Source organism: Passer domesticus, unplaced genomic scaffold (genome assembly GCF_036417665.1).
Source record: "Passer domesticus isolate bPasDom1 unplaced genomic scaffold, bPasDom1.hap1 HAP1_SCAFFOLD_84, whole genome shotgun sequence".
NCBI classification, from domain to species: Eukaryota; Metazoa; Chordata; class Aves; order Passeriformes; family Passeridae; genus Passer; species Passer domesticus.
Window position 1 is genome coordinate 109,009 of NW_026990181.1, and position 22,475 is coordinate 131,483.

The window sequence follows — 22,475 nt, forward strand, 5'->3', positions numbered from 1 at the left end:
GCTGGTGCTCCCTGCACTGACCCCCTCCCACACAGGCTCCTGCAGGGCATGGAGGGGGCTCAGAGGTGCCTGCCTTGTGCCAGGGCTGCCAGAGGGGCTTGGGGCTGCCCTGAATCCTCCTGGGGGAGTTCCCTGAGGGTCAGAGGAGTCAGTGCCCAGACTCCTTTCCCTGGGCCTGCTGTGTCCCTGGGCTGCAGAGCTCTCCTGGCTCACAGCAGACGTTCAGTCCTGGATCTCGGGGTGACTCCAGCCTGCCAGGCCTGTGCCCAGTGAGCTCCACTCCCTGCTGGTCCCTGGCACACCCTGTCCCTGCAGGTCCCCTGTGTTCTCCTGGCAGCTCCCAAGGTCCTCCAGACAAACCTTCCCCTGCCATCAGCCCTGGCACAAGCTGCAGAGCCCCTGGAAGGCTCAGCACAGACCATTCCCCATCTGATGGGCACTGGTTACCCCCAAGCAAAACCTGACCCAGACCTGAGTCCCCTGAAGGACACAGCAGGACCCTGATCTCATCCCACTGAGTCCTGGGAGAACAAGAAACACAAGGAGCTTCTTGAGTGGCCTGAGAGTGACTTTGGAAGAGAGCAAAGCCATCCTGCCCTGCACTCAAGAGGTGCCCTTTGCTGGTGGAGCTGCTGTGCTGGAACCCAGCTGTGTCCCAGCAGTGCCCATGGCCTGTCCCTGCCTGAGGGCACAGCACGGACATGCAGCAGGACAGTGACCAAGCTGCCAGAGCACTCCGGCCTTGCACCCACAGCAGGGCTGGGAAAGAGAGTGTGGGCCTCTGGAAAGGGAGGTCCATTCAGCAGCTCTGACAGGACCAATTGCTGATGCTCCCTGGGAGTGCTGCTGTCCTGGGACTCTTCCCTTTCTCCCCCATAACGTCATGCAGGTCTCAGAGTTGGGATCCCAGAAAAAGAAGGCACTGCAAGGTCATTTATTTTGTTCAAAGAAAGCAATGGTGCAAATCCTGGTTGACAGAGTTTCTGGATCAAATTCAAGAGGCAGATAGGGAATTAAGCAAGGAATGAATAAAAACATTTAATGGAGCACAACATTATGGCAAGAAGAACCTATAGGCATCACCAAAGACCTGAGAAGGCAGACTGGGCCAGTCATGAGTTCCATTCCGAAAACTATGCAGCAGAAAACAAACACTTTTTTGCTTCTGAAAAGTATCCAGTCACCTTTTTCCTCAGGGCATCCTTAAGCTCCTGGTTCCTCAGGCTGTAGATGAGGGGGTTCAGGACTGGAGGAAACACTGAGTACAGAACTGACAGGGCCAGATCCAGGGATGGGGAAGACATGGAGGGGGGCTTCAGGTAGGCAAAAAAGCCAGTGCTGAGAAACAGAGAGACCACAGCCAGGTGAGGGAGGCAAGTGGAAAAGGCTTTGTGCCGGCCCTGCTCAGAGGGGATCCTCAGCACGGCCCTGAAGATCTGCACATAGGAGAAAATAATGAACACAAAACAAGCAAATAAGAGAAAAGCACAAACTATGAGAAGCCCAAGCTCCCTAAGGTAGGATTTGGAGCAGGAGAGCTTGAGGATCTGTGGCACTTCACAGAAGAATTGGTCCAGGGCATTGCCATGGCAAAGGGGCAGGGAAAATGTATTGGCTGTGTGCACGACAGCGTAGAGAAAGCCACTGGCCCAAGCAGCTGCTGCCATGTGGGCACAAGCTCTGCTGCCCAGGAGGGTCCCATAGTGCAGGGGTTTGCAGATGGACACGTAGCGGTCATACAACATGACGGTGAGAAGGGCAAGCTCTGATCCAAAGGAAAAAAAATCAGAAAAACCTGAGCAGCACATCATGCATAGGAGATGGTTGTGGTGACCCAGAGGGAATTGTGCATGGCTTTGGGGACAGTGGTGCTTATGAAGCCCATGTCAAGAATAGAGAGGTTGAGCAGGAAGAAGAACATGGGTGTGTGCAGGTGGTGGCCACAGGCTACGGCGCTGATGATGAGGAGGGCAGCCAGGGAGATGCCCAGCAAGGGGCAGAAGTGCAGGAGCTGCAGCTGCCGTGTTTCTGCCAATGCCAGCAGGAGGAAGTGGCTGATGGAGCTGCTGTTGGACATTTGTTGGGGCTGCACATGGGGACCTGTTCATGGGTAAAGGACAGTGAACAGTTAGAGGAGATGTATGTAACCAAAATCAAAGCCATTTCCCATACACCCTCCTCTGTAACACACAAGGACAGGCTTCTCTGTTTGAGAGTTCTGAGGTTTTCTTTTAAGCTCCCCCCATGTCTCTCCTGATATTCTTGGATATCAAAACCCTCAGCATTTCTACTGCCTTCTGGTAGGACAGAGTGTGTTCCCTCAGGGAAGATGATGAGTGGAGACTGAGGAAGATGGTCTGTCACTTCATTGTGCTTGGAGTTTCTCTGGGCTTTCACTTTTCCCAAATGGGGATTGTTCACACTCCTAAGTTTTCCTTAATGGTCACCAGATATTGCTGAGAGCAGATGAATCCCCCACAGCCCAGCTCCACATTTGCAGCCAAGGACTCACATTTCTCATTTCACCAACCCAACAGCATTTTCAATGTCAGAAAACTTCTGTGCTTCCCCATCAATCTTAGAGATGCTCTAGGACAGGTTTGAATCCTGCATTGAAGCTCCCATCTTGGACTCAAATCTCAGAGCGAATTCCAAGTGTCCTTATGCTGGCATTGGATGAAGGGAGATGCAGCTCCTTCCCTGGCTGCACTGACAGCATTGCCCAGAGCCGGGCACTGGGCACAGCGTCACCCTGAGCCAGCTGTGCCCCCTCCCAGAGCCCCCAGGGCCGGGCAGCTGCTCCCAGCCCTGTGCTCTGCAGAGGGAACTGGGCCCAGGGCTGCAGAGGTGCCCCACAGCTCTGCTGCAGCTCTGCCTGCACAGGAGGGGCTTCACGCCTTGGAGCCCCGGCCTTGAGGGCAGAGGCTTGGCTGGGGGACAGGAGGGAGGGGGCTTGTTCAGAGGGAGGGGCTGCACTGGAACGGATCCTGTGGACATCTCTAAACTCTCCCTGCCACAGCATTTCTGGATTTTGTTTTCTCTCCTTCCCTGATATTGTTTCTGCATCCTAGAGACTTTCCTCCTGCAGCTGTTTCCCTGCACCTGATCTCTCCCTGCCAGCACTCTCAGACCCCAAATCTTTGTGCACTCTCCATGCCCCTACAGAACCCTGCCTGTTTGCATGGCACTGGCTAAGGCAGGTTCTGTTTGCAGCTTGGAGAAAGGACAGCTCAGACTGAGCCTGATGGGTCCAGCAAAGGTGATGCTGGTGCTGTCCATGGGCAGAGTGGCTGAAAGCACATTAGGAATCTCTTGTGAACATACTCATCACTAAAAGTAACAGTTCAGATGTCTCAGGAACATGTCAAAATTCATAATCAAGCCTTAATATTTTGGTCCCAATCCCAGACATTCTCCAAGAGTAGGAAACTGAATAGAAACATTAGGAAATTTCCTCATTTTTATCAAAATTCTTGTCTTGGAAATGTTATACAACTGCTCAGAACCCTTCAGCATGTCAGAGCTTCATGAACATTTCACCTCCCCTGCAGCAGAAATACTCAAGAGATGTACTCACAGGGTCTGCAGGCATTGGGATGTTCCAGCTTTAGGAGATCACTCAGGAGCTGCAGCTGCATTGTCCTGCAGCCAGAGGTTCCTGTGCCAAGGGCTGGCAGTGATTCTGCCCCAGGCACTTCTCAGCACCTTCCCAGCCCTGACTGATTGAAGCTCTCTGTGCCTCTGGGCTCTGCCCGGGCTGGCTGCAGGCAGTGCCATCAAGAGAAATGTGCTTTTGAAGCTCTTCTTGCTTACCAGGAGCTGCCTCTGTGCCAGGAGCCCAGCCCAGCTCAGCAGCACAGACACAGCACCAGGACTTTAATGACCCTCTGGGGCTTTGTGCCCATGCCCTGAACATCAGTTCCTGAGAGGCAGCTGAAGAAACCTCTCCAGAACTCCAAGTCAGAATCCAACTCCAAAGTTTCTTGGACTTTTAATGGGTCCCACTGAGGGACACCACTGAGAAAGTGTCCCCAGGCCCCAGGCAGAGCAGAGAACTGGAGGCACTGATGCCAGGTGGGGACAAAGAGAAGCCAAGTCTTGGTGCCCTGGGGCACAGCAGGGTCTGTGCCACCAAGGGCTGGGAGGAGACACCTTGTCCTGAGGCCCTGGGGCCTCCTGGCACAGCCCCAGCCAGGCTGGGCACTGTCAGCCCCTTGTCCTGCCCTCAGCATCCCCCCCTAGCTCACATCCCAGTGGCCTCAAGGATCTGCTGGAAGGAGTCCCTGGGGAGCCTTGCTCAGCAATGGCCCTGGGGGCTCCTGAATGCTCCCAGGACTGCAGGTTTTTCAAAGGACTTTGGGTTTGTCTTTTGGCTTAGACTCTCTGAGAGGTTTGTGCAATCATGGCCTCCAATTATCTGCTGTAATTAGTCCCTAGAAAGGCTTTGTCAGTAACAACACTCAGTGGGGCTCATTAATGCTTCAAGGTACTTCAGTTGTTTTAGGGTACTTGGTGTTTCCCTTTTGATACAGAGTCTGTGAGAGGTTTGTGCAATCATGGCCCCAATTATCTGCTTTAAGGAGTCCCTTGAGAGCTTTGTACTGACACTCATTGGGGTCATTAATACTTTAAGATACTCAAGGTGTTTAAGCTACTTTGGATTTTCTCTTCCACACTGAGTTTCTGAGAAGTTTTTTGTGCAATCCTGGCAACCAGTTCCCTCCTCCAAGGAGTCCATGAGGAGCCTGTGCTGGGGATGGATCTTAGTGGGACCCATAATACTTTGAGACACTTTGGGCATTTCCTCTGATACTGACTCTTGGAATGCTTTGTGCAATCTTCTCTCAGGCCCTGAGATTCAACGCTCAGCTCCAAATACTCCACAGGGCTCATTATGATCAAGGAGTCCTGACAAACCATGCCTCTGCCTTGACTTACCTCCACTCTAGTGCAGTTCATTAGGTTTCCTTTTACAGTTATGGAGAAATATTTCAAAGATCTGCTAGGAAATATGTGTTCCTACTTTAAAGGGTGTCTCTTATTGCTGTTCTTGTTACACAAGAGGTGATTGCAGCATTCAGTGACTGATACTGATCCAGGCACTCTCCTAAGGAGCTCTGGCCTGCTCAGAGAAGCTGTGCCTTGAGGTCTGACCCAGTGTGGACAACCTTGCTCCACATTCCCCAAGCTCATTTTTCTCTCCTCACTCACCTGGGACCTGCTTTTCTTGGAGACCCGGCTGCACACAGCCAAAGAGGATATTGCCTTCTTTAATTTTTGAAGCAATCGAAAACTCCTGAGTTTCCCCATTGAAAACAGACATCCTCCTCAAGTGTGTGCCAGCCCAAGCTGCCACCAAGACCACTGCAGACCTGCCCTGGGCCAGCTGTGAGGATGGATCATCATCCCAGCCTGCACTGGGCCATTGCAAGGGACTGTTGCCATGGACACTGCAGTGACCCCACTGCTGGGTTTGGGTGCCATGGCAACCCTCATCAGTTCAGGTTTCCTTGGAAACCACCCCAAGGAGCCATTTCTGCAGCCAGGTTCCATGGCCACTTGCCTGCAGAGCTGTTGCTGTCCTTGGTGTCGGAACCCAGGACATCTCTCTGGATGCCCTGGATGTCTCAAAGCCCTGGCAGGGGCTCGGAGACCCTGGCAGGAAGCCAAAGACACCTGGAAATTAGATCTTAATCCATGGAGCAAATTGCCAACCTGATATGAAGAATTACAGGCCACAAAAGTTTAAGTGGCACAGTAGTAGGAATCACAGGGTGAAGGAAAAAATTTTTAGAGCACTGTACAGGGGGGTTTTGTATGTTGTACAGGGGGGTTTGAAATTCTATACATGGGGATCAGGGGTTCTAAGATGGAGGGATTTGGGTGTGCCCTGTCCTTCTTTCTTCTCCTTGGCATCCATGTTCAGGATGATGTTGGCACGTGTGGATTGGTTCATGGTGAAGGTACACTTGCCAACAAGGGTGAAAAGTATTGGCAATAGAAGGTACATATCTAATACGTAGTTTTCACTATGAAAGAGACAACCGCCCCGTGGGCGGGAGAGAGTGCCCTTGGCTGTCTTGCTGATCAGACCTCGGCTGGACAGACAGAAAAAACTTCATAGATAAGAAACAATAAACTCAACTGAAGACCGAAGAAGCAAGAGTCCAGACTCCTTCTTCGAAAGCATGGCCTGCCCAGAACCACCTTTTCCCGTGCTGGGGCAGAGACGAGTAACAGCCGACCCCGGCACTCGGCTGCCACGGCAACCGTCAGGACAAAGCAGTGCTGGGGCTGTTCCAGGGACAATTGCAGTGACACTCGTTGGTGCCACCAGGTGCCATGGCAAGGGCCATGGGGACCCATTCCTTAGTTTGGTGCCATGGCAACCAATGCCCGGAGCCATTGTGATGGTTGGTGGCCATGGAATCCTGCCCTGGGCCTCTTGCTCAGGGCTGGTGTCACTGCCCAGAGCCAGAGGGGATCCCTTGCTGGGGGCTTGTGCCATGGCCACCTGCCCTGTGCCGCGCTGGCTGCTCAGGCACTAGGAACCAGCCGCAAAGGGCACTGCCAGGGCCAAAGGCCAGGTCAGCCAGACAGAAAGGGGCAGTTGTTGTTGTCGAGGCGGTCACGACACAAAGCAGGGACTACAAGCAGTTTCAGATGGCAACAGTTTATTATCGAACGTGGCTGACTTTTTATACACTTTTTAATTGTTTATGTTTCTTTTACTCTAATTATTGGATACAATAAATCAACATAACACTATTGGTGAAAAGTTACAGTGACTTAACTAACTTTCTAAATATACTTCATGTAGCTGCGAAGTTCTTATTTTTTTTCAGTCTCTTAATTCTCTTGGTTTCTTTGGTTACAGCTTTGGAGAGAGGTCCTTATCAGCTTCTTCTTTCTTCTCAGCTTCTTCTTGCTCCTTTAGCTAACAGGCCCGCTGTTAGCCCCTTCCACAGACAGTGCTGGCACTGTTTCCATGGCAGCCCTCACTGGGGGTGACACCTGGGTCACCTGTCCTGGCAGCTGCCATGGAAAGCCCTGGCAAGGACTGAGGGCACAGACACTGGCACTGAGACACTGCTGGGCCGGGTGCTGAGCACAGGGCTGAGCACGCAGAGATGGTTTTGTTCTTGCTGAGCTGCAACAGAGCCAAGGCCTGTCCTGCCCCTCCTCCAGCCACGCTGGGCAGGGGCTGGGTCTGTGGGGGAGCTTGGCAGGGGACACAGCCAGGACAGGTGACCCCAACTGACCCCGGGGATACCCCAGACCACAGGACATCATGCTCAGTGTATGAAGTGCAGGGAACAAGGAGGAAGGGGGGAATTTTGGAGTGAGGGTTTTTGCCTTGCCAGGTAAATCTTACGCACGAGGGGGCCCTGTTTCACCACTGGGCAGGGTCAGTACCAAAGACACAGACACCAACTTAAGGAATCCTGTAATTTATATAATTCACAGCTGCAAATAATTACAAAAGGATAAGCTTAGCAAAGCACATAATCATTAGCAAAGAATTACAAAAGAAGCTCAGCAATCCACCCAGTCATTACTAACAAAGATTGCCTGCAGTGATTAAAGAAAGATCCACCACCAGTTACCCTCAGACTTTACCATCACCCAGATCCACACATCAGCTGGGGCAGACAAGGACTGCAGAGCCATTCCCAGACACTGGGAATTCCTGCAGGTGCCTCCACCTTTGCAGGCAAGGAGCCTCCAAGCCCGCTGTGAGAGGACACAGCTTTTGTACCGTCAAACAAACAAGCTGACATCACTGCTAGGGTGGGAACATCTGGTTTCATTCTCCTGATTGGTTTCTCCCAAAGCCTGGCCAGGGCTCAAGGAGGAATCAAGGGAGTTGACTTTGATCCTTCACCCCTAGACAAGGCCAGATTGTTTGGCCAGATTGTTTGTCTGGTTTCTGAATACAGAAAGAGAAATCCATGTTTTATCAAGGAACACATTCAATGATCATGTTGTTAATAATGCTTTGTTAGTGAGTGGATACAAATATAACATTTGCTTGGAAGGCTCATCTAGAGGTGAACTTTGCCTCAGGGCCTGTTCAGGCCTTGATCCCAGCCTGTTCAGGCCTTGCTACTTGGATGGGCCCTGAGAGCTACAATGAAGTACAACCTTCATAACCATTCTTTCAATAACACAGTTTAGATTTAGATATTAGGCATAAACGCATCTCCCCTTGTGCTTCAAATAAGTGCTGTTACATTTCATTACTCAGAGCTATTCACATTCCTTTTCAAACATGCCTAAAGAGTTGCTACTATTCTCTCTTATTTATCAAATGCCTCTCTCTTCTTGAGACTGTCTCTTTTAAGACAAGTCTCAATATTCCACTTCCCAGCACAAAGCGTCACAACAACTGGAACATGGAATGTTAGCGTGCACACCAAGTGCACACACTGCAATGATGACAGACACTGCCACAAATGCAGCCTCCAATTTGGCAGCCATGAAGCCAATCCCACCAAGAATAATTTTCTTCTTTCTGCCACTCTTCTCCTGCTCTTTCTGTCAAGGTGATTGCTGACTGTTGGCCTTCAAACCCATCACTGACAGCAGTGCAACATTCCTGTCCCATGACAGCCCAGGCTCCTCCTTGGCCAGCAAGCAGATAATCCAAGGCCATGTGGTTCTGTAGAGTCCCCATTTGCGTTTGTTGGAGCCCATAGGATGTGCTACCGGACATTTTAACAGCATCATTTGCTACTTCTTCTAATAATCCATCCAGTCAACTCCACGGTACGGGGCAGCACACATGGGGCACAGGATGAACCAGAATCTTTTGCTTTCTGAAACCCAAGGCACTCCTTGGGGGGAAAATGTTCTCTGGGCTCCAGGTCTTCCTTGTGGTTGTTGCTGAAGGACCCTAAATGGTGGCCCTGCAGCCAGGAGTGGGGTAACACTGACACTGACACTGACCAAGCTCCAGCAGCCCAAGTTCTACTGGCATTGGGAGTGATGGTAAGGCACAGAAATCCTCTCACACTGTGGCCTCTGTAATTAGAACAGGCTTCGGTTTCTCCTGAAGGGAAATCTTAGTGAATCCTGTCAAATGGATCATTGTATTCCTGTGTTTTCTTGAACTGTCCCTTCATTGACAGTTACGAGACAGAGCCCATGGACTGAGTTCTGGCCAGCCCACAGGGTGGGCCCTCCAAGGGAACCCCATTCCTCCCAACTTCAGCTGAGAACAAACACAGAAATTAGTGACATGGAGTACTTCGGCTACCCTGATCTTGAAATTTTCAGAACCAATCATTAAATTTTGATGACTAATCCCTTGGTGAAACACCGGAGGTGTTTGTGGCAAACAAAGATTCTGGCTGACTTATCAAGGTACAACATACAGACACCAATAGTACTTTAGTGACACTGTTCTTCGTTCTTTTCGCTCAATCTCATTTGAGTAAGGAACAATAATTCTGTTGTCCATGGAGCTGGAGCCTTTTTAATTCCAGAAGAATGCCTCCAAGGTCCTTTGCTGTTCAGCTTTACCATGTTGTCTGTGGCTAACAAGGCTTGGTGGGGCCCTTTCCCCTTTGGCTGGAAGGGGGCTGGGGCCCAGTCCCTGAGGGGCACCCAGGCTCCTGGATGGAATTTGTGTGCAAGTCCCTCAGTGTCACAGCAGCCTTCACAGGGAGCCCTGTGGATCAGAGCATTTTCCAAAGGGGCCACTGGGGCAAACAAGATTTGGTCTGGCAGGATGTGTAAAACAGCATCCTGTATTATCTACTTGTTCTCAAACAGAACACTTGGCTGCAGGGACATATTCCCATTGTTCCTGCCCAGGTTTCAGGATTCAATGCTGTCTTTCCTAGGAGCTGCTCCTTCAGCTGCCTCAGGAGGCCCTTTTGGTCTCCGGGCCCTCACTCTGGCTCCATTGTTAGGACTGCTGGATCCAAACCCTTTATCTCCACAAATGGTAATGACTGGAGGTGCATCTCCATTATTCATAATCGTGCTTAAAATTGCAATATCAATAATTGTGCTACCCTGTCATGGGGTTGAATAACCCAATCTTACTGACAATTATTTAACAGAATTACTGTAATTTCTCCTTTATATTCAGCATCAATTCCTCCTTTCCTCCTGCCATGACATGAACATTTTGCAAGGCCAACCCCCACCGAGCAGTTACCAAACCAAAGTGTCCTGGAGGAATCTGAATTCCTGTCTCAGTACTGACAGCTTTCGTTTGCTTTGGATTTATCCTCATTAATTCCAATGCATGAAGGTCCAGCCCTGCAGCCTCTGGGCTGGCCCTGCCAGGGGCCATCACACCCACAACAATTTCCCAGGCAGTCCAAGTCTCACTGCCCATGGTTGTAGTTGCAAATTGGGTGCAGTTATGCACAGCCAGGGGTTTCCATTTCCCTAGTGGGCCATTGTTAAGGACATGGAGCACATCTGGGAGATGGGTTCTCCATGGGGACAGGTTCCCATCTCCTAATTTTTCCACTGCTCTTTTAACAACCCCTTCACCCGTTCAACAAATCCTGCAGCTTGTGGATAGTCTGGTTCATGAAAAACCCTGCAGTCTTCATCACAGTATTTTTCACAGTAACAGACAAAGCATTCTGCATCACAGTATCAGCAAACCCTGTAAAATAGACAATTTTATCCCCTCCTCCTTTTTTCATTGTATACAATCTCACAAAGTTTACCTCTGACATTAGGGTCCAGGCCAATCCTTTTCTGTAGAGTGTTTGATGTTACATCCCTGAGCAGCCAAAGCTACCAAATTAGTATTGTCAGCACTATTTCACATTATTACTATTTTATACGTAGATATAGATATTGATATAGAAATATAGATATAGCTAGATAGGTATAGACATACATATAAATATATATATATAAATATATATATTAAGGCCTTATTATACTATAAGTATGTACATAGTTATTTATGATATTAATATTTCACTTGCACAAATGCATGGGAGCTCAAGATTAAAACCTTCTTCTGTTGCTCCATGTGGGAGCATTCCAACAATAATCGTTCCTTCTGAAGGTGCTATTTCCAATGTACTGTTAACAAATTCATCTTTGTCTGCCCAAACCCACAAGTTCTTTTCCTTTCCCATATGCAATTTTTTGATAACTTTTAAGACATCCAGGGGTTCAGCTTCTTTTAACCAACTGCCCCACTGCTCACACAGTGCTGCGACCTCAGCCCACTCCAGAGCCAGCCAACTCCAGGGAAGGGCTTCCCATCTGGGAATTTCTGATGCCACTGATTCCTCACATTTACATTTAACAAGTGACATTTTGCTGTGATCTGGCCAGACTCTGCCAGTTTTGTTTTACCAGTGGGCAGGGTCAGCACCAAAGGCACAGACTCCAACTGAAGGAATCAGTGTCATTTACTGCAGCTCAAAGCAGCAAAGGATCACAAAAGGTGCAGCTCAGCAATGCACCCAATCATCACCACCAAAGATTGCAGCAGTGAATAAGAAAGATCCAGCATCATTTACCCTCAGACTTCACCATCCCCCAGATCCACACAGCAGCAGGGGAAGCTGTCCCAGCCAAGGGCTGCAGAGCCACTCCTGGACACTGGGAATTCCTGCAGGTGCCTCCAGCCACAGGTGAGGCTCCAACCTCGCTGTGAGAGGGCCCAGCTCTGACAGTGCTGGATGAACAAACTGACAGCACTTCTAGTGCGGGAACATCTGGTTTCATCCTCCTCTTGGATCCCTCCCAAAGCCTGGCCAGGGCTCAAGGAGGAACCAAGGGAGGTGACTTTGATCCTTCAGCCCCAAACAAGGCCAGATGTCAGATTTCATGGCCTTGTCTGGCTTGCAAATATAAAAAGATCAATACATGTGTCACTAAGGAGTGGCTACATCTATCACAGTGCTAATGACCATGCATATTTCATCAGTGAGCACATACAGAGATAACCTTTGGTTGGAAGGCTCATCCAGAAGTCACCTTTGTCTCAGGGCCTGCTGTTCAGGCCTTGGCACTTCAGGGACAGGGTTTAGTGCTGGGCTTGGCACTGCTGGGTGACCGGCTGGACTGGATGAGCTCAGAGGTCTTTTCCAACAGAAAGGATGCTGTGATTCCATTATTATATCTGCTGCATTCAGCTAGGTCTATTTGAGCAGCATTACTTTGCTCCAAAAGTTCCCCCTTGCCCAGCTCCTGTGGCCTATGGTGGCAGCTCCTTCAGCTCCTGGTGCTAAGCTGCTCATGCTGAACGAGATGACTCGGAGAGATGAGTACAGTCCATGCAATTTTTTCTGGGACAGAGAGGAGAGGGTATGGAAACAGGAGCATTGTTTGGTGTGGCCTCCTCTCTGTCCTTCATGCCTTTCAGTGCTTTGAACCAGCCAAGAGCTTTTTCCAAGAGTGCAATGGAGCAGCTGTTCCTGCTCCCGGCTCTGGCTCTCTCCAGTCTCTGACCTTGCTTGGCTTTGTCCCTCTTGCTGTGCCCTCTGTTCTCCCAGGCTCAGTGGCTGCTGCCCAGGACTGTAGGACTGGCACTGATCCAGTGGTTGAGACCCTCCTTGCTGTGGCCTTGGAGCTGCCTGGACACAGCAGCCTTTTCCATCTGGAAGCTCCCCATGGACAGGGAGTCTCCAGCTCCGTTCCTTGCATGACCTCCAGGAGCCCAGGGCTGCCATCTCAAGTCCCTGCTGGCACTGGGGGCTCCCAGGTGCCTCAGGCTGCTGTGACACCGCTGCACACGCCAGGGAAGAGGGGCAGGGGCTGTGATGAAAGTCAGCTCCATGTGCTGCTGCTGCTGCTGCTGTGGGGCCATTTTCCAGCCCGGCCCCAGAGTCAGGGATCAGATCCAGGCCCTGCTGCTGCTCCCTCGGGATCAGCCCCAGTTTGGGTGTTGCTGTCAGGGCCAGCAGGAGCGGTGGCTGGAGCAGCAGGTGCTGACAGTGCCCCAAGCCCTGGGGCTGGAGGGGTCCCTGGGCTGGGCTGGGAGGGAGCTGCCCCTTGTTCTCCCTCTGCCCCAGGCAAAGCTGGGCTGGACACAAGTGGGGCAGCACAGCCACCAGGGAACCTGCGAGTCTCTTCCAGCCCTGGCTGCTCAGAGTTTGGGCCTTGGAGCCTCAGGTGGCCAAAGGCAGCTGCTCCTGGTCCCTCTGGGTGTGCCCCAATGTTCAGCAGTGCTGCTCCATCAGTCTGTGCCCAGCAACGGGGAAAAGCCTCAGCCCTGCAGGGCCAGGAGCTGCTGGGCTCTGCCTGAGCAGCTCAGCCAGCAGGAACGGAGGTGCTCCACATGGGAACCAGGAGAAAAGGACACTTCTTTTACAGGACATGTTTTCTATTTAAAAGAAAAAAAAGAGAAAGAAAAAAAAAAGATTGGTAAAATTCTAAAAGATAAAAATAAAATCCAAGTGTTAGTGAAAAAACTTCTGTAACTTTGCATTAAGACGTAAAGGATCTATTTAAAAAGAGATCTCAGTTATTTGCTTTGTGAATGTGCTGATGGCATGGATCCATCTTACTGACCTCAGCAGCCTTTTAAAAGATTTTGGGCTTTGTTCCCGATATCGTTATTTTAAATTGTGGTCAAAGCAAGAGGAAATTTGCTGTGTGCCTTTCCAGCTCCAAGGAGGACTGGGAATAAAAACTGTGTCACACCCCAAATCCTTTAGAAGATGACCTTCCTTCTCCCTCTGTTAATGAGCTGCACATTCCCTTTGAAACTGTCAGGGATTTCTTAAAGACACAAAGTCCCACTTACAGCTCTTTGCTCTGGTTTGGAAGTGCAGCAGGGCAATTCTCCATCCAGCAGCTCCAGACTGCACTGCCTCAGGAACACGGCCCACTTGCCACGTTTGGCCCACTTGTGGCACTTCTAGAGGATGAGGAAAAAGTCAAAAAGGAATGAAGAGTGGGACAGATGAAACATCCTGTGGACATCCAGGCGTTCAGCTGGGACTGTGGAGAGTTTGGGTCCTTGCCAATTGGATGTGTGTCCCCAACTGCAATCTCTTGGCTTACAGGAGAGTCTCACTCACCTGCCAAATCAGAAAGCTCAGGTGCTGTGCTCAGAACAGGCTCATCTGATGCAAAGCTGTCAGAGCAACGTGAGGGCAGAGCCAGCCCAGCTGTGCCCAGGGCTGAGCGCAACAGAGCCCTGGCAGAGCCCAGAGCAGCCTCAGCACCTGCAGAGCCTGGCTGCAAGGAGAGAAAGCAGAAACTGCTCGTCAGCTGAAGGCTCCTGTCCCCTTGTCCCAGCTGCCCACGGTGCCCAGGCCATGCTGGCTGTGCCCAGAGCTGTGCCCAGAGCTGCCCATCAGTGCTGCCTTTGGGAGCAGGGCAGGAGGGCAGGACATGTGCCCAGCCTGCAGCCAGCCATGGCACATGCAGCCCTCAGCACCTGCCCATAGCAGGATGCTCCTGTGCTCGCTGCCATCTCCCAAAATCTCTGATCCCACCCTGCCAAGCAGACAGGCACCCACCTCATGCCATCCACAGCTGGAAGAAAAGCTGGTCCCAAACGATGTCCTCAGCCTGCTCCAAGGGCACGGCCCATCCATGCCACAGCTGCTCCAAGCACTTCCCAATCCAGACTGGACTAACCAGAATGCTTCCTCTAGGAAAACAAACAACAAATTATTGAAAAGAGGTTAGAGACAAAAAGGGAAAAGAAGAAGAAAGGTCAAAACTCTTAGCTCTGTCAGGGCCTTGAGGAAGGCCCAACCCCTGCATGCCAGGGAAAAACACACCCATGGGTGAGGGAAGTCCACACTTTCTCCCTTCCCCCTGCATTGTCCCCCCAAAATAACGGTGATCCCAAAGCAAAACAAGGGCAGTGGAGCAGCCCAAGGCCTTCCTTGCCTGCACAGCAAAGCAGCCCCAGCACAGGTTCTGGAGTCCCACCCCTGCTCCCACCACAGGGGTTTGTTTGTGTCGGGCTGGCTGCCCCAGCCCCAGCCCCAGCCCAGGGCACGGTGGGTGCTGGGGGCTGTTGTCAGGGCCAGGAGCCCACTCCCATTTTGTACCCACCCCAGCCCATTCCACCAGCCCTGCCAAAAAGCTGACTGAAGAATTAGTTGCATCTGCCCCAGCCAAGGGGGAACCTTTGCTTCCCAGCCAGGCTGGGCAATGCCCAAATCTGGGAGCATTTCCCCACGTGTGGACTCATCTGCAAATTCCCTGTGGAGTTTGGCTTTGAAGAAGGTGCCACAATCAAAGTGCATCACCTTCAACTGCTGGTGGCCAGGTTGAGGAAGAGGTTGTCATCCTTGATGTCATCCTCGCTGTCTCCAGCAGCAGCAGCCCCACCTGGTACAGCTTCTCTGGGAGCTCCTTCTCCTTCCCTAGGATCAGACCAGGCTGTCAGGGCTCTGCCCAGGGCCCCAGCTGTCAGGGAACCAGGACAAGCAAAACCTGCTTGGATGACAGCCACCAGGGCTGGGCAGAGCAGCTCAGCTCCAGCACAAGGGCTGCATGTTCCCATCCCATGACCCTGGTGCAGTGACACGGGCTGGGTTCCTTTGCTTCTCATTGCCAAGGCATGTGTGCAGCTGTAACTTACCAGGGCCCTGGATCAAAGTGTGCCTCTGGCTCTCTCTCTTCTTCTAGGGCAGATGAATATCCTGCATCCAAGGATGACAGAACACCTCTTCTAATGAGGGTCTGTCCAAGGAGTGCATAGATAAACACCACCCGATCAGATTTTGGCACTCTGGGGAGAGAAACCAGAAACTGCCCGTCAGCTGGAGAAGGCTCCTGTCTGCTTTGCTCCACTATTCCCTGCCCAGGCCATGCTGGATGTGCTCAGAGCTGGGCCTGAACTTTCCCATCAATTCTTGGTTTTGGGGGAGAGCAGGACATGTGCCACCTCCTCAGCAGCTGCCAGAGCGGGATGCTCCCGAACCCGCTGCTGTCTCCCAGCACTGGTATTGCACCCAGGCCCAGAGAAGAGGATCCACCTGGAGAGAGCCGTTGTGGCAGCGAGAGCTGGCCCCAGCTGAAGTTCCAGCCCCTCCTGAAAGGCATCTTCCCACAGACCATCTGGTGCAGCAGGATGCCCAGGGACCGGATGGTAGCTGGCTCGCCATGGTACCAGCCAAAGCGGGTCCATTCCGGGGGGCTGTATGATGGTGTTCCTGTGGAATACAGATGGAGTTCATCAGGGGGATGCTGCTGCTCCCAGAGCCTGGCCCCAGCATCCCTGGGCATGCAGGGGCTGCATCAGTGGCACACAGGGTGACCACTGTCCTCTCACCAGCACCTGGGACTGGTGTACAAACTCTGGGTTGGAAAAGAAGCCACTGGTGTTGGAAGAGGGCAGTGGAAGCCCTGGCTAGGCCTGACCATGACACGCAAAGGAAAAACCCACTGCGTGATGGGGAAAAACCATGCCCTCATTCTCCCTGCCTGCATTGCCCCAAACATATTATAAAGCCAAGACAAACAGGGCCAGTGGAACAGTCCAAAACCTTCCTCTTGCCTGCACACCAAACTGGCTGGGGCACAGGTTCTGGCCTCCCTCTCTGCTACCCCCACCAATGGCTGTTTTTGTCAGGCTGGCTGCCCTAGCCCAGCCCCAGTCCTGGGCAGAGTGGTGGGCAAAGCCTGCCAGCGGGGCTGGAAGATGGCTCCCCACCCAGCCCTGCTGTAAAGCAACTCAGCTGCAGATTCAGTCCCCTGAGTGGCAGCAAAAGGGAGAATCCCCCTGCCACACCCAGCTTGGGCTGTGACATGTTGGGCCATGAGATGCCAGGAGCGGGAGCACAGCCCTGTGTAGGCTCACCTGCAAAGTGAGTGTAGGCTGTGTCTTGCAGGTAGGTGCCACAGCCAAAGTCAATCAATTTGGCCTGCCCGGTGGCCAGGTCAACCAGGATGTTCTCTGGTTTGATATCGTGGTGCAGGACCCCGCAGCTGGTGCAGTGCCGCACGGCCTCCAGCACCTGGCGGAACAGCTGCCGCGCCACCTCCTCGTGCAGGAACCCCCGTGCTTGAATGAAATGCAGGAGGTCCTGAGACTGCTCTGGCCGCTCCAGCACCATCACAATGTCACTGGGGAGCTCAAGCCACTCCAGCAGCTGGATGACACCGGGGAAGCCAGTGGACACCTTGTCCTGCAGCACAACCTCCAGGGGAGCGCTGGTGCCGTCGGGCTGTGGGAGGAGCACGATGCCGTCAGTGGCGCCAATGCCGGGCCAGGGCTGGGCAACCCCTCAGCCAGCCCGGGATGCTCTGCGCCCTGCGCTGGCCCCACGCCTGCTCGCCCTCGGGACGTCCTGGCGGCTCCCACCCAGCCGGGGCTCGGCTCATCCCTGCTCGGCACGGCCCAGCTTCTCCCGCTGTCCCTGCTCACTCACCAGCTCGCTCCAGTGCGGGATGCGGTTCCGTGGCACCCTTTTGATGGCCACCTGCAAGCCAAGCGGAGCAGCGGGCTGAGCTCGCCGCCTGCCCTGCCCAGCCCCATCCTCCTCCTCCTCCTCCTCCTCCTCCGCCCCCTCCTCCTCCGCCCGCCGCCGGCCCCGCCGCTCACCGGGGCGCCGTCCGAGAGCCGTGTCCCCGAGCAGACGCTGCCGAAGCCGCCGCGCCCCAGCAGGGAACCCAGGCGGTACCGCTCCTGCAGGGCCTCCTGCTCCTTCCCTGCGGGCGGGACGCGGCTGTCAGCGCTCGGCCCGGGGCCAGCAACGGCCCCCGAGCGCCCCTCACCCGCCCCGGCCCGGCCATCCCCCGGCGTTCGCTCTTTGGAACGCGACACGGGAGGCTCGGGGCCGGGGGCCGCGCTGCCGAGCGGCGGAGCTCGGGCCGGGGAAGCCTCAGCGGAGGCGGCGGGAGCGGCCGCACCGCCTGTGTCCTCCGCGGGCCCCGGGAGGAGCCGGGGCCGGGGCCGGGGCCGGGCCAGGCGGAGCCAAAAGCCGGCGATGCCGCCCCAGCGCCCTTGGGCGCCCTTCCTTCCTTTCGGGAGGAGGTGAGACATTTCCCTTCAGCCATGGGCTGTGGCAGCTCTCCTTGAACACTCTGGCACTGGTGGGAAGTGAGGGGCAAAATCAGAGAGAATATCACAAGAGAGTAAGCCAAGGCATTTTCTGCCACTGAACCAAAGTTCTCTGCCTCCTTCTCTACCTACTGCCTAAGATTCTGAGGGAAAAAATGTATGAATAAAAAACTGTGCTAAGCAAAGTGATCTCCAGCTGATGATGAAAATGTCTGAGATGCTTCAAAGCTACAGAAAAAGAAACATGACAATTTAAAACAAGATATACAAGGAATATGGAGTGATTCAGAAGTCTCTTGTAAATCAAAGATCTCACTCTTCTGAATAGATGACTTTCATTAATATTTTCCCTGCATTATTTTAAAATGAATGAATCAGCCTATTAAGGTCAAAGAAGGGAAAGGAGGAACTGTGTGCTTAATTTTCTCTGCTATCTACTCAGTTTTTAATCCAGTGCAGAAAACAAAATCTTCACAAAACCTACTTGAGACACACACCTTTAGAAACACTATGTTTTGAATTAGTAGACAATATTCTATTATTAGACAACACCGTGTTTTGAATTTTTAAATTTTTTTAAACTTTTGACTTAAAATTATAGCAGAAATAGTTTCAATAACTGAATAAACAAAATTCTAACTCATTCCTAAAAGCTATTGTCTTGCATAAATAGACAAAAAATATTTTAAAAGTATGTTAGTATTTGGGCTCCCTAAAACTTCTCTTTTAATGAAAATTTCAACGGTCTTCAGTAGAGTCTATCCACAGAACAGAGTCAAGCAGTTCCAGTATCTGCTTTTCCCTCCATTTGTGGAAATAGATGCCTGGGGACAGCTTCTGTCAAGAGAAATAAACCTCACCAGCCAGATAAAAGTGGGCAAGCAGGAAGCACATTAGAAGCAGCATCTTGCACTGTGAAAGGAAAGTGATAAGAGCTGGTCCTCACTTTCTATGGCAGATAATATTCTTGTAAATGAGCATTTATTAATAGCACCTGATCTCCAGAGAACCTGTCTGGACAATATGATTGCAGGTTTAGTTTTTTTATTTTTTCTTTTTTTTTTTTCTTTTTTTTTTTTCTTTGTAGTAGCATTATTTTCTGTGTTAAACGAAAAAGAAACAGCTTTCTGCATTGGCAGAGCCTGGACTGCTCTTGTGAAGAAGGCTGGCATCATTGCATTGAAGCAGTGGTTTCATTTGTGAGCGTTTGCACTGCAGGAGCTCTTGCTCCTCCAGGCAGACTCAACCAGCCTGGATGGGCACCTGCTGCCTGGAGCCTCGCTGGCTGCTGGTACACTGCTCTGGGAACTCGGGGTGCTCAGCATGCAGGCAGGCCACAGCAAAGGTTTCTGAACAGCCAGCAGTGTTTAAATGGGAAGAAAATCTCATACCACAGTGCACATGGTGAAAGAGCTGTCCATGTCCCAGTCAGTTGTGCAGCCACTTTCAATTTGGCACCTTTGGAATACAAAGCTGTGGAAATGACATAACAACGACATCTGGATCACAGCCTTTGTGTGCCACTGGCAGTTTTTGGAGGAATCCTTCTGCCTGCTGCAGTTTGAGCTGCTGAGGCTCTGTGCTCTGAGCCAAGGCAGAGTGCCTCCTGATGCCCCACTGCAGGAGCCCCACCAGCAGCTGCTGCTCCAGCTCAGCAGGACACTGCCTGTGCAGCTGGCTCTGGAGTTTCTGAGTGACTGGATTCAGAACCCCAGTGCAGTCTTCTTGGAACAGAGGAGCTCATTTTATAGCACATAATAGATCTAAGAAATGGGCTGTTGGGAATTCATTAACATTTTAAACTAAAGGGGTTTGCAATGTTGTGAACAGTACCACATGATGGATTTTAAAACCATGTCTGGTTTAAGTTTTCTCTCAGTCCTTTGGAAAAAGCTCCTGATGTCTAGGCAATGAATAGTGAAGTCAGATGACCAAGAGCAACCGTCTCTATTGCTGAAATGAACCAGAAGTATATAATATATGACTAGTCAAGGTGTCTGGCTTTCAAACTGGTACCAACAAGAATTATTCTTGTCCCTTTGGGGGGATAGATAACATCATAGCTGAGATTTTTAAATCTATCCCCTGCTCATCTCTCCCTGCAATTTGTGCTGCTCTGGTTTTCTGTCTAGAGCCTTCTGAGCAGAGTCCAGCTCACTGAGCATTAGTCAGTTACTGTCATTCCTGGCTCTCTGGGCTGTATTTTATCTTGAAATGCATGTGAAAAAGGAGACAGTGTGAGCTAACCTATACTTCTCAAGGCTGACAAAGCAAGAGGAAATTCTGTTGAAGGAGGACATGGAAATTTAGCATGCAGATGACAGGCAGAAGATACATTAAATTCCCAGGGTTGTGTGGCCAGTGATGTCTCTCTTTCTCTGACAGATCTCCATTTCTTATTTTGCTTGATGCCCTTTTGACGACAATTTGCTTCTTCATTTTGGTCATTCTCAGGCCTCCTGATGACAGGCACATGAGAAGAGGAGTGCAGAATATTTTTGTTAGCCTCTCTGGACTCCTGGGCACTTTTCAAGAAGGAAAGAGTAATGACAATTCAGCTATTCTTTTTCATTTCTTTTTTTCCCTTCTGAAAGTGCTGCTTGAACACTGTGAGGAGGAAAAGCAAGCCCCTTGTTTTAATTTCACACACTCACATGTGTGCACGCAGGCACACACACCAACCCTCCCAGAAGCAGGAGAGTTATGCCTGCAGGGCTCAGGCTGAGCTGAAGAACAAACTGTTTTAATGAATATTTTGATCAATCTTGCCAAGTTGATTTAGAGTGTGAGTACAGTCTGGGGATTTTTCTCATTAGTAGTGAACTCCATGTTAGAGGAACATGGAGTGGTGAGCTCATTAGCAGCAGTCTGCCTGTGTCTGAAGGCACACACGGTGACAGCATGACATGAGTGACGAGAGACAGGGGCTGTGCTGCTGCGTGTTAAAAATATCCCTTGCAGGGCAGCTCTGAAATATCAATTTTACTAACACAGTTCTTACAATCGGTTACCATGAATTAATAGAAGAGTGACTTGAATTGAAAGCATTTCCCTGAAAGGAGATCTGCTGGCTTCTTTGGCGAAGAGTGAAACAAATGCTGCAACATCTGCCTTGGATTAGCAGCTTGTCTGCCTCAAAAAGAGGAGCATTCAGCAGATGTGTTGCATAGGAAATCACAGCCATTTCTCTTTACTGAGCAAAGCGTACACAGGATTGCCAGGCTGGCTTTGCCTGTAACACAAACAGCTAGCAAAGCAGCACTGCAAAGGAATAAATGAACAAAACCGAGGGCAGCAGTAGGAGCAGAGATGAAGCAGGCAGAGCTGTGATGCCACGATGGGCTGGCAGCAGCCTCACCTGCCCCTGACTGCAGCCACAGCACGGCAGCAGCTCCAAGGAGCCTGCAGGGGCCAGGACAGAGCAAGCTGCCAGCTGAAAACACCCCTCCTCACCCCTGAGTTACTGTCTGCCTCATGGCCCCAAGCATTGCACTTTGTGTCCTCTGTAAAAGCACTTTATTCTCTCTAATGTAACGAGGGAACTTCTGATTGTACATAAAAATGTCCTCTCTTTCTAAATCCTGCTGCACTCTTGACCCAGCGATACCACATGGCAACAAGTTCCAAAGGTTAATGAAAAGTTTTGTAAGAATGTCTTCATACATTTTAAATCTGTTGTATTTAAATATTTGTGAATACCCTCTTCTTCTTCTGTTGTAGTAAAATTTATATAGAAGTATAGATGCTCTACAATATGCAATTCTTACATATATCTCAGCATTTCCCTTCTGCTATGCTTAAAATAGCCCCAAACTCACCACGAATTGAGTATTTGTTAACATCATTTTTTTAATCTCACTGCCTCTGTCCTGTCCTTGAAACTGGTAGCTCAGAAATCTGTGTGTCATCCTAAGAAAAGTTCAGCCATCTTCATCACTGGCATCATACATACATCTGGTTCCTTTTTTGCTACATCCTAATATTTTTGTCTTCCCTTTCACTGACACTTAGAGCAATATTCAGGGTGTTGCTTTATTTTTTTTCTTTCTTTTTTTCCTAAACAGCTGTTCTGAATTTTGAAATTCCAGGTCTGAATTTATGACAGGAATGCAAAAATTATTTAATCAAGGTTAAGGAAGTGTCCTGATCTTTCTGTTCCAAGATCAATGTGGCAAACAAAGAACAACCTTTATACTTAATGTCACTGATGAAAATGGTTAAAATATGTGGAAGTATTCTTTCAGAAGTAGTTGCTTGTTTGGGATGACAGCTTGTGAGTCTCAGCTTGTCATTGAAGAGAGACTGAGAAATAAACCCATGTATTTTCCAATTGCCTGCAAATCAAAGGTAGCTCTTGGTCAAACTCAGTTGAGTTGTTTGGATGGCACTGATTTCACACTTCAATTAAATATTTCCTGATCTTTCTAAAATAGTATTTCTTATATTTTAATAATAAAAATTAACTATTGCTAGTGAGTGTTCCTTGACTATTATTCTTACTTTTTTTTTGTTT

At 50.6% G+C, this 22,475-nt stretch overlaps 2 protein-coding genes across 2 annotated transcripts; both read right to left on the reverse strand.

Annotated features, from left to right (window-relative positions):
• Positions 1-1,015: 1,015 nt before the first annotated feature.
• On the reverse strand, positions 1,016-1,745 carry LOC135293166 (olfactory receptor 14J1-like). The gene has a single exon (XM_064407160.1). The coding sequence runs from the start codon at positions 1,743-1,745 to the stop codon at positions 1,134-1,136; it is 612 nt and encodes a 203-aa protein (XP_064263230.1). The 3' UTR covers positions 1,016-1,133.
• An 11,314-nt stretch (positions 1,746-13,059) lies between these two features.
• On the reverse strand, positions 13,060-17,958 carry LOC135293168 (serine/threonine-protein kinase pim-1-like). The gene is made up of 10 exons (XM_064407161.1): positions 17,726-17,958; positions 17,504-17,627; positions 17,331-17,381; positions 16,760-17,126; positions 15,936-16,112; positions 15,539-15,688; positions 15,204-15,320; positions 14,460-14,593; positions 13,739-13,852; positions 13,060-13,315 (listed from the first exon to the last, which is right to left on the reverse strand). Exons 1-6 carry the CDS (start codon positions 17,956-17,958, stop codon positions 15,582-15,584), a joined length of 1,059 nt encoding a protein of 352 aa, XP_064263231.1. The 3' UTR covers positions 13,060-13,315; positions 13,739-13,852; positions 14,460-14,593; positions 15,204-15,320; positions 15,539-15,581.
• Positions 17,959-22,475: the final 4,517 nt, after the last annotated feature.